This window comes from Bidens hawaiensis, unplaced genomic scaffold (genome assembly GCF_021521415.1).
Source record: "Bidens hawaiensis isolate Kalapana, Puna unplaced genomic scaffold, B.hawaiensis_p1.1 tig00033546_1, whole genome shotgun sequence".
In the NCBI taxonomy this organism is placed as follows: domain Eukaryota; kingdom Viridiplantae; phylum Streptophyta; class Magnoliopsida; order Asterales; family Asteraceae; genus Bidens; species Bidens hawaiensis.
The window spans coordinates 117,969-129,858 of NW_027505290.1; the positions used below are offsets into that span (position 1 = coordinate 117,969).

General features: G+C 37.7%; 2 protein-coding genes across 2 annotated transcripts; both read right to left on the reverse strand.

Moving 5' to 3' along the window:
* Window positions 1–607, reverse strand: LOC143612145 (GCN5-related N-acetyltransferase 1, chloroplastic-like). Its single transcript, XM_077086200.1, has one exon. The coding sequence runs from the start codon at window positions 597–599 to the stop codon at window positions 33–35; it is 567 nt and encodes a 188-aa protein (XP_076942315.1). The 5' UTR covers window positions 600–607; the 3' UTR covers window positions 1–32.
* A 4,989-nt stretch (window positions 608–5,596) lies between these two features.
* Window positions 5,597–6,639, reverse strand: LOC143612144 (uncharacterized). Its single transcript, XM_077086199.1, has 2 exons — window positions 6,136–6,639; window positions 5,597–5,788 (listed from the first exon to the last, which is right to left on the reverse strand). The coding sequence occupies exons 1-2, from the start codon at window positions 6,604–6,606 to the stop codon at window positions 5,714–5,716; spliced, it is 546 nt and encodes a 181-aa protein (XP_076942314.1). The 5' UTR covers window positions 6,607–6,639; the 3' UTR covers window positions 5,597–5,713.
* Window positions 6,640–11,890: the final 5,251 nt, after the last annotated feature.

An 11,890-nucleotide genomic window follows, 5' to 3' on the forward strand; every position in this document is an offset into this window, starting at 1 on the left:
TAGAAAAAAAATCAATTTAAAAGAAACGTTAACTAATTTCTCTTATTCTTTCTCGAATACACCATTCCTCGGATCCCATCAGGATCCGATACAAAACCCAAAGGCCTATAGAACCCCAACACCCGGGGCTCGGAATACAATGCAATATTCGTGATCCCCTTCTCCAACAACTCCTCCACCACTCTCTCAATCACCGCTTTCCCCAATCCAATCCCTTGAAAATTCGGGTCTACCACCACATCCCAAATTATCGCATTAAACACGCCGTCACCCGTCGCTCTCGCAAACGCCACGGGCCTCTTTGTCGTCTCGTATTGCACCCACAACAATGAGTCCGTGTGTTCCAAGGCAATCTTTATTTTATCGGTGTCACGTTTCGGGAAACCGACCGCAACGAATACGGAGTTTAAGTGGTCTAGGTTGAGGTCTTCGGTTGTTCGGCGGAGAATGAAGCCTCGTGAGTGGAGTTCTTCGTCTGAGATGGCGTAGTTGTGGTTTGCAGCTGAGAATGAGAATTTGCGAAGGTGGTGGTGGGTGACTGGTGATCGGAAGTTAAACGGTGATCGGAATGGAAGAGATAAGGTGCCGTGAAGAAGCATTGTGTTTGAATTTGGATGGATTGATGTTGCAGTTGAATTTTGTGGTTGTTATGGGAAGTTTTAAAGATTTGTGGTCCTACTAGTTCAAACTTAAGATCACACAACTTCAAAAAAAAGAAATCTATTTATTTTATTATTATTTTAATAAAATTAAGATATAGAAATACTATTTTTTTTTCTCAATTACATATATGGTTTAATAACTCAGGGTAGTATTCGGGGCGTTCTTCCGGTAGTAGGTTCGGCTAGTGCAATTCGAGTTCTACTACCCGAATGTAAGCAAAAGATGAATGCTTGTTGTGTGTGTTCGAGTAATTTTTGGAAAAAAGACATCCATCAACTTGGTTATCAATTTTGTTGGTTAGAGCTAATATGAGGTGTAATTTGTTAACGGGGAAGATTCATGTACAAAATAATTTTAACATAAAAGTGTAGAAAATAATACCGATCTACCAAAAATTAGAACGTATGAAACCATATAAACTACATTATCAATCTACATAAGCAATGTTTTATGATCACAAAGAGAAAAACCTAATAACAAAAGAATCAAAACAGCAACAAAATAATAACAGCAAATACTTATAACAACATAATAATAACAAAAAAATGTAAATCAGCAAATACTTATAACGTCTCATCATCGGAAATCATCAAATAAGAAAAAAAAAATAACAACAAACAAACATAATAATAACAACAAATTGGTTCTCAATGTTTTCATGTTAAAAATACAATATATTTGATACTGAAACATCCATTAATTGATGTTTGCATTTCAATAAAATGGATACTTAGGGTAACACTCCATGCACCTTAATTATTAATTGGGTTCGACTACAAAATTAATAGTGTTTTGAATTTATAGCACCAGGAAATTTAAATACACTATTTCTAAAAACTTAAATATCCCTCGATTTTATTTTTTTATATTTTTAAGCAAATTTAACTTTTTTTATAACTTAGTTATATGTTATACGATATAATGATTTAGTGTTTAATTGAACTCACACATCCTATTTTATTCATCAAGTGACAACACAAATTATGCCTACATGAAAAAGCTCTTGCGTTTCAACTTTTAACAAACGTATGGTTTACTTATGAACCTCAATGTAACATGAGTTTGGTTTGTGTATCATCTAGGTTCTGTTTGTGTAGGGATTATGTATAATGTGAAACAACTTATTCGCAATGAATAACGTTACTTCTCATGAAGTGCGCTTATGAATTAAATAGCATTTGAGGTATCAACCAAAGTAGAAACAAAAATGAAAAATTAACCAAAGTAATAAAAAAGTTGAAGGTCATAACGACTGACACGAGCCCATAAGGTTCGTATTGATGATTATCATGAGGACTTGTTAACTAACTAGCAATTGAAGGCCATACGAGATATGTGAGCAAGATTCTAGTATGAGGTTGACAAATGCCTTTCATTAAGTTAATTTGGCCAGCCAGTATTCCTAAAAAATATGTTGCATATTCCGAATGAGATCCTTATGCAAACCTGGCGGAAAACCATAAAAATACTTTTATATTCGACTTTATGATGGTTGTTTTGAAAATCTTTGGCTTTGGCTCATGAACATGTGGTAATGTGTCTTTTCGTATTGATTATATTTACGATTCATGTGGCTTTGAAGATCCTGGCGTAAAGACATTATTTGCTTTAGGATTGATTTTATTATCTTTAGGCTGTAATATTTTGTTATGGTGTAGAGCATGAGGACCAGGTAAGTGATGATTTCATAGGTAATTTTGGTAGAGAATTGCTTGGATTAATGAATTCGATCAATGATGCAAACCTGTATGATGAATTCGATCAATGATGCAAACCTGTATGATGAATTCGATCAATGATGAATTCAATCAATGATGCAAACCTTTAGTACTAATTTCAATCTCCATATCTTGAACAATTGCCTAGATTAATCTCTAAATCGTGAATCACTTTCAGATAAACCTATTTGCGGGTTACACGCAATGATTTATCGGATAAGACGGAGATTTTCTGCACATGAAATTGAATTTTGACTATGTTTGTGAATTGAAGAACCAGAGAAGTAATCGTCTTCTATGTTCAATGTATGTATTCAATGGAGTTAGAACTTATGTAGAGAATTAAAAAACATATATTAATAAATCATCCAAATCTAATCCCCTTATGAGCCCAAATAAATTAATTAAAAGCCCATTTATCATTACACTTAAGACCAAGTATAAAACCGAATAACAAAGCCCAAACAACATTATTGTTAAACAAGCGTGCACTCCCGCGTCACCTAACTCGTTTAATCTGTTTTTTTTTTTTTTGTATTTGATAATTCAACAAACCCTTTAATTTATATATAACACAAACCGAGCTACATCTGGATAATGGGTAAGCGAGCAACAAGCTGCGCCGTTATCCCCTTTTGAATCGCAAAGCCTATTTTACTAAATATAAATTCTTGGTTTATCGGGCTCTGCGAGTCACTGTGGACCACCTTCTGCACCCGCTCCAAGAAACGAACCGCCTCGAGAGCTAGGGATCCAAAAGTGTCGAAGGCAAATGGAATGAACACGTGCTGATTCTCCAAACACGCTGCCTCATGCTTAGCGGTTCATCCAAACACGCTGCCTCATGTTTAATCTCTAACGTTATTTCATCCATCGACAAGTTAATCTAATAACACTAAAATAACCAACATTAGGTGTGCAACCTTAGGTTTAGATTTGAATATCGAAGAATCTGTTATGGTTTTCTTATCCATTATGAGGTTGATTGTAAAAGATACCGAGCGTGTGATTCATCTTGAATGTAATTAAGAATTGGATTGAATCAGAGTTTGCCTTGCATGTGTATATAACAATTAGTCTTATTCTATCGAGGGATATTGGGATACAAGCCTTGGACCGAGGATCTAGTTTGTCATAACGCTTCACACAACGTTTTGTTCTTTATAGTAGTGGATATCAGGGTAACTAGGCAGTGAGTCCGAAGGCCTTAGATTTTGCTTGACTAAATCATCATTATAATAGTCATTTAAGATACTCATTCCAGTCAAAAGGATTTGATCCATAGGTGTTTGTTTTATACTATTATTTTCTTATTAGTTAAGTTCAGGTATTGTCATTGCTCCTCAACCCAGTTCCCCCATGTTGCGTCCCGCACCATTCTGACTCCACTCTCACTTCTCATCAAACTTCAATATGTAAAAAGGATATGTAGATATGGTTCTTGGAATTAGGATCATAAAAATTGTTCATACACAATCCTATTACATTTAGAAGTACAACAGAAGTCCAAATGTCCAATTCATGCCACACCCGCCTTAATGTCGCAAATCTCGTATTCTGAATGTCACCGGAATAATTTAGAAGTGTTGAAGATTGTCAGGAAGTCTCCATACTCACACTTTTCAAGACAGATTTGGAACATTCTTAGACAGCAAGAAAGAGGCTGGATCAATGCTGGAAAATTTTATTGTGGTCCAAGATATTGTCAAGATTGGAAGTCTGAATTTTTTTTCAAAATGGTATGTATTTAAAAAAAAAAGGAAAACGGGGAAAGTAAAAAAAAAAAAAAAAGGTAAATGGTGTATTCTTTCCTGCCACCAGAGGATTAGGAACAATGGTCTTGAATACGGATTAGGATCCTCCATTGGAAGGTGAGGTTCAATCATTGGGACCTATTCCTTCGCTGCCAATGGAGGATTAAGAGGAGCAACTTCCAAACCCCGTTTGTCCTCGTTTGTGTTCCGTTATGAAACTTAGCCGACGTCTAAACACGATAACACGCTCCCTGAACATGCTCCGCGCCCTAGGGGGCAGCGTGGTCTACCTAGACCTCGGGCAATCGCTATTAACGATGATGATCAGGGGCGGGTCTCTCCAATTTGGAGGGACTAATACCGGGTATGGGGCGGGTTCCTCCAATTTTGGAGGGACTAATACCGGGTATTGGGCGGGTTTTTCTAATTTTGGAGGGACTAATACCGGGTATGGGGCGGGTCCCTACAATTTTGATAGGCAAGAAGGTTATCGACCTTCGTTTCAAAATGTTGGACAGAGATCATTAAGCATCAACGAAGATAACAATTGGGTATCCTCTTTGTTTGACTACACTCCTACAAGTAACATAACGGAACACAAACGGGGACAAACGGGGTTTGGAAGTTGCTCCTCTTAATCCTCCATTGGCAGTGAAGGAATAGGTCCCAATGATTGAACCTCAGTATTCAAGACCATTGTTCTTAATCCTCTGGTGGCAGGAAAGGATACACCATTTACCTTTTTTTTTTTTTGACTTTCCCCGTTTTCCTTTTTTTTTTTGTAAATACATACCATTTTGAAAAAAAATTCATGGAAGTCTCTAGTTTATGTCACAAAATAATGTGTAGATCCATCTAAACATGGAACACTTGTAATATTTTCTATGCAACGATATAAAGCTATCTTTATTTTCGAAGCTTGCAACTTCCGCCATAGTCATCAATCATCATAAATCGTTACCAACCTTGGGTGATCAAATTTCATTATGTTGTCATTCGAATAAACCCACTTCTATATTTTTGGTTTTACTCACATTATCACTTGGCTAAAAAAAACTAAACAAACCTATAAAACTATTTACACTGTTAACCCATGTAGTTTGGATATTGTCATTTTTATCCACTAGCTTTTCTAAAGAGAGTAAGAGACCCCGAGAAGCTAGTGGCCCGTCAAGAACGTGAAAAAACAGTCAAATTTCCTTTTCCCCCATTTGCGCAGGTGATTTTTGATCAAATTCTAGAATTCAGTCGATATTTTACGTGTACGGTAGCTTTCACTTTAGATGATGTCGCTTTTGTAGATTCTTAGGTTATTAGTTAAGAAAAAACTTTTAAAGATTCTAAATATTTTTAAAATGGTGCAGATTTCCTTTAATTATATGTAAACGTTAACATCGATCGGCTCCATATTGGTTCTAAAGCTCATTCAACAAATGAACAAGAAAATAAATAAAAGTGTTTATCAAGGTAAAATTTTATTTTTATGCAGACAAAAGTACAGCAGTTGAAAACAAATAAATAATACAGCTCATATAAATAATAATAATAAAATGAAAAAATATATTTAAAAAAGTGAATCTAGAACAAGGTGTAGGCAGCCAATGCCACCACCAAGCTCCCCACCGCCACACTCTTTAATTTGTATGCTCCGCTCTGCAAATCATAAATGCCATAATTAAAAATTAAAGTCAAAATATTTGAGCCATGTAGCTATATGTAACAATGTACAATAATCAAAGAACTCTATGCAAGACATAAATAAAAGAATACAATACGTTACTAGTTGTGTAGCTTTTATTTTCAGTTAGATAGTTAACAGAATTCAAATACTATTTATCTAAAAATATCGACTTAGCGTTAATTAGTCGTTAATTAATTCCAGTTAATGCTGATTAATAGCCACTAGCCCACCTGCTGCTGACTAGCGATTACTACAACACTGCCATCATCTATCCGTATTTTAGTATTTTTCTAAATCGTTAGTATATGTAATTAATTACCTCATCGGCGACCTCGGCTGATGACGGACCGGGCGACAACGCATCGGTGCTCGGTCCGGGAGCAAGAGAATCGGACGAAGGCGCCGGAGTTGGTGCAACCGGCTTCTTTGCCTTCTTCTTGCTAGGCGCCGGAGCAGGAGTCTCTGTAGTCGTCGGAGCAGTCGCCGGTGCAGGAGTTGGTTCAGGAACCGGCGGTGACTCAATCGCCGGAGGAGGAGAACTCACCGGCACCGGAGCCGGAGGCGTACTCACCGGAGTCTGAGCCGGAGGAGCTGTTACCGGAGCCGCCGATGGAGGAGATGTAACTGGAGCTGATACCGGAGCCTTGGCCGGAGCTTTCACCGGTGCAGCCACAGGAGGCGTTACGACGGTTGACGGAGGCGCATTGGTTGGTGCTGAAGCCGGCGCCTGAGCTCCGACAGCGGCGGCAATTGCAAAAATGAATGCGAGGAAAGCAACGGCTTTCGACATATTAATGTTTATAATAATATTAGAGAGAGAAAGTGTGTGTGTGTGTTTGTTGAGAGAGAGAGTGAGTTGGGTGTGAAGAAGTGAAGGTGGAGAGCAGAGTATAAGTAGCCGTTAAGGTAAATAAGGTTCGATGTATTTTTAAAGCGTGGGACCCACACAAATGACAAAACATTACCAAGTATTGGTTGTTCTTTTTGTGGGCCCATTTATAACGGCTTTATACAGCTGGAATCGTTTCACGTGGCCCACCGAAAGAGGAGGTGAAGTGTAAAGTTTCACAAAAAGAATCATACTTAACTTAAAATATTTGAAATTGAAAGCTATATTATTGATTTCGTGTTTACGTTATATCAATTTGGTATTTTGTGTCTATTTGTTTTGAAATAAAACATATTGTAGAAAACTATAACTATTGTATTTTGTAAGATGTAAGATGGTCTTCAACTACATTCCTTTTTATATTTACCCGTTATTAAAACTTTTTTTTCCTTTTAAGTTTAATTCTTGTAATGGTAAAGAATCAACAATGAATGCTTCAGATTTTCTAATCTTCTTTACAAATTATTATTATTATTATTATTATTATTATTATTATTATTATTATTATTATTATTATTATTATTTAGGTCTTAACCTATGTTATTATGGGATAAAGCCCATTTTGAAGTGGATAGGAACTTAGGACTTACGAGTACCCACTGGTTTTAGTTTTGTTTCTAACCAAGCTTAATAAACTATCAAAATCGATTGAATTATCTAAATCGAAAGGTTCGGTCAATTTGAGAGTTATACGATACAATTTAGTTGTTTAAGGCTTGACTAATGTATTGAAACTTTGGGACCGGTTGTATGAACATAACCCATCTTTTAACCTTTTTTATTTAATTGATTTTTGATAATATAAATTTTTGATAATATACGATTGTAGCATCCCCACTTTGGACAATATATATAATTCCCATCATCCGAAAAATAAGATATATACCATTCATTTCTGAAATTTTGATTTGAGATCCGTTGGTTTGATTACATAAAAAATTGGGGTCAAAAAAGGTATGTCTGTATAGGTTAGAGTTGTTAGTGATATTCGTATACCATGGCATTAAACTTGCCATCAATGAAATCTGACTGATGAATTGATAACTGTTGGAACCCTAGATGAATTCTCGAGTCCTAGAATACTTGGAGAATGGTTAATCACGTTGAAAGAGTAATAGTATGAATGAATCAGAGTGATTAAGGGAGAATTATATGAAATGTTTTAGGAAGAACAATGATCAAGACCAGTATTGAAGATAAGCTTATGATTATTATTATTGAATGTTAGGCTACCTCCCTCGGCCCTCAATATATACATCACAGTTTATTATATAGGGTCCAGGAGAACCTTTTTTACCCTTTGGGTCTTTGACCCAATCTTTATCCTCTAGTTTCTTCCTTTCCCCACTAGAGTTGCAGGGAGATCTCTTTTTATCCACTGGATCCTATCTTTCCTTCTGGAGCATGTGTGTCTCGGGCCCTCCACCTAGGAAGGCATACATTTTCTCCTATGCCCTTTGACTTGTTCTTTATCTTATTATATCTTCCACCTTTAGGCCCTTTTCTTGGGCTAGCAGCCTATTCTTCATTTAATGGGTCGTGACTCATCTTAAAGAGTCAAATTCTCAGGTAGGCTCTTCAATAATCAAAGAGGAACACGTATCATCTTAAATTAGCAAGAAAAATACTGCTAAAAAGTAAAAACTCAATGAATTAAGTTGGAAATCAACTGCAGGCCACCTAACCCTCTTCAAGAAAGGAATAAATTTGACGACTAATTTCTTGACCAAAACTCAAGTTTATGTGTTGATGTGGGGACTTTATTATATAATGTGATTTACTTTAAACAAAAAAGACATTAGTGATATGTGTCAGTAACAGTCAAAGCAAGTGTTCAATCTACTTAAAACTCCATTGACGTTGATGAACTGTCTATGTGTGGAATATATGGGGTCTAAGGTAATCTCATGGCTTTATGTATTTTTCTATAAAGATCTGGTTACATAGTTAAAAAGTGTCATGTGAATCTTCATGTCACTTGAATGAATTTTGTTATTTGTTTGATCAGGTGCATATATATTGAATGCACAATTAGCAACATGCACCCTGTGTGCTGTATGTCAACTAATGTATGTTGAAATCTATGGTTGGATATGTTAAATAAGTCCCGTGAAGAGGCAACTGAATCACAAAGTTAAATGTAATTAAATCTTGTATATGAATGACAGAGGCTACTGAATCACAAAATTAAATGTAATTAAATGTTGTATATGAATCACAATGTTGTACGTGATCATGTTAAAGTTGTATGATCACCAGCTATAAGTGATTAATGATTTAACGGAGATACGTATTATTATGTGACCGTAGGGAATCACAAATTGTCCATATTTTCTTTTTTAGTTGTCCCATTAAAAATGTCTACTTTCAAAATTTATTAGTCAATTTTCAAGTTTAGTCTTAAACACACACAACTGACATTAATAAACAATATTGATAGACCCAATTTCCAATGACGTTATTGTCATTTGGTAAGCAAAAAAAAAAATCATTCAATCTACCTTGAACTTTATGTTTTCAAATGTGACACCCGGTAAATTCCCAATCCCTTAAACCAAGTAATCAACCTAAATATTAGGTAATTATGTTATATGCGCCTTGCGCGAGCGCGCCATATTAGAAACAGCGCGTGCATTTGTTATGTGCGCCCTGCGCGAGCGCACCATGTTAAGAACCAGCGTGGGCATATGTTATATGCGCCATGCGCGAATGTTTTGGCTTTATGTTTTCATGTACCTTAACGTTATGTTGTCTAATGGGTTGACCATCCCGCATGATGCTAAGGCGGGTGCATCCTAAATCGTTTATGCGCGTGCGGAAGGGAACTAACCTCCCCGCATGGCGGGAACATTGAGAGCTAGTTTGTCTGAAGCTCCAAGATGGAATTGACTTCAACATAACTGATCACTATGTTGAAATACCAAGACCACCTGGAGAATCTACAAATGAAACTCAATGTCCCTAACTGCGAGAAGGTTACGTGCCTACCCGCATCAAAGAAATGTCCTTCACGCAGAAAGCTATGCGCACAAAGTGATACGCACAGAACACTTAGTCTATTCTCCAGACGTAAGGAGATTACTCCCGCCCAAAAGGAAACAGTAGCGTGTTTCAGAGATTTTCCACTTTTTACTGTATACTGACAAAAGTACCTGAAAAAGCACACTGTAACACGAAAAGTCAACTGTCAGCCACCCTATTCTCACCAACCCCAGACCTGCATGTCCTGGCCAAATCAAAATCAAAATCTTTTATCCACTACTCCACTTTTAAATAAATAATAATAATTTCCATACTTTATCATCATTACCCCTAGATATGAAAAGATTACAATCCCCTAAAGCAAGGGATTGTGTTCCCTTGAGTTTGCCTATAAATATGTAACCTAAATTATCACCCAAAACACACTTCAAAGAACTGCAAACTTGCACTAAACCTCTCCCAAGCATCCGTTGTTTTCATTTCCGATCCTGTTACTAGACCTTCGATTCCGAGGCCAATACCAAGAAAACCCGAATCTCGATTAATCCCTTAACAAGAACCACAGGTGAGTCTCACAGCCCCTATTTTCACTGTTTTCACTATTTTTAAACTGTTTTCGGGGCGAGGGACACGTACTTAAACAATGTTTTATCATGGTATACTTACAAGCTATGCAAGCGATTATGTGTTTATGTTTCATGATGAGTAATGCGAACGGTTATCTATGGTTTTTCGATGTTAGTGCACCAGATTCGAGTAAGTGATCACTTTACCATTGGAACTCTAAGGGTAGGGACTGCTGGTTTGATCCGCCCACTCGTAGGGGTCGCACCTCTTACACAGACGAGTGCCTAGTATGGTCATGGGGCAGTACTATGGGTTTGAGCCCGCTCGTAGAGGTCGCTCCTCTTACGCAGACGAGCGCCTTGTTTTCCGGCACAACGTCTGCGCGTAACCCGCGGGACGGTATTATTCGCTCGTAGTGGCAGCGCCACTTACACAGACGAGCACGGTTTTTCAGATGTGTCCGCGCGTAACCCGCGGGACGGTATTACTTGTTTCGCTCGTAGTGGCAGCACCACTTACACAGACGAGCACAGTTCCCAGCAAATGTTCGCGCGTAAACCGCGGAACGATTTTTATCAGATTATGTTTTCAGAACTGTTTTACTAAGCATGTGTTTCAATGAGGCTATTATGTTTATGACGCGATACGATTTATCAAGTTACTAAAACTTGTGAACTCACTCAGTTTATACTGATTCAAATGTTTTACGTGTCTTTCAGGAAATAACTAGGTAGCGCATGGAGTCACACTTAGAGCACCTCACGCTGAACATCTGAAACTAGCTTTTTGGAAGATTTTAGTTCTATCCCTTCGATGCGCGTGGTTGTTCCCGCCGCGCAAAGGGATATGGCGTGGAAATCTTCAGCAGTTTTTATACTTGGATGTTTTTATGTGATTTTTAAGCAATGTAATGTATTTGTATTAAACTTTTCATGCGCAATGAAAATCTTACTTTGAATGTTTGCAATGGCCCGTGCTTAATTATCAATCCCCACTCGCGCGCGCCCGGCTGTTTCCGCCGCTCAGGGCCGGGTGTGACAGATTGGTATCAGAGCACTGGTTATAGCGAACTAGGAAAAGAAGTTTTAACCTAGACTATAACCGTTGGGGAATCGCATGAAATATTTTTCAAAAGAAAATATTTTCAAAAGAAACTATACACACACTTAGGAACACGGGTCACACAGTGTAGTAGATAAAGAACATTATGTGCTCAGAGTACATGCGCTAAGTTTAATATATTTTCACTCTTTTAAAGCGAGAATGCCTCCAACCAGAGCCAAGGGAATTACCATGACACCCGAGGAACTCGCGGAAATAATCGCGCAGGCGATTGCGACACATGAGGCCAGCAAGGCCGAATCAAGTCAGGGTCGTCAGAACGAGACCCCAGAACCCGATTCAGGAGCCTTGGACAAAGGGTGCTCCTATAAGACATTTATGGCCTGTAGGCCTTGGCCATTCAAGGGTACTGAAGGGGCCATTGGGCTCTACAACTGGATTGACAAGATGGAGACAGTTCTCTCCATTAGCAGATGTAGTGAGAACCAGAAGGTTCTTTACGCGACATGCATGTTCCAAGAAGCAGCTTCGTCTTGGTGGAAACTTCAAGTGAAGACTTTGGGGCGAGAAGTTG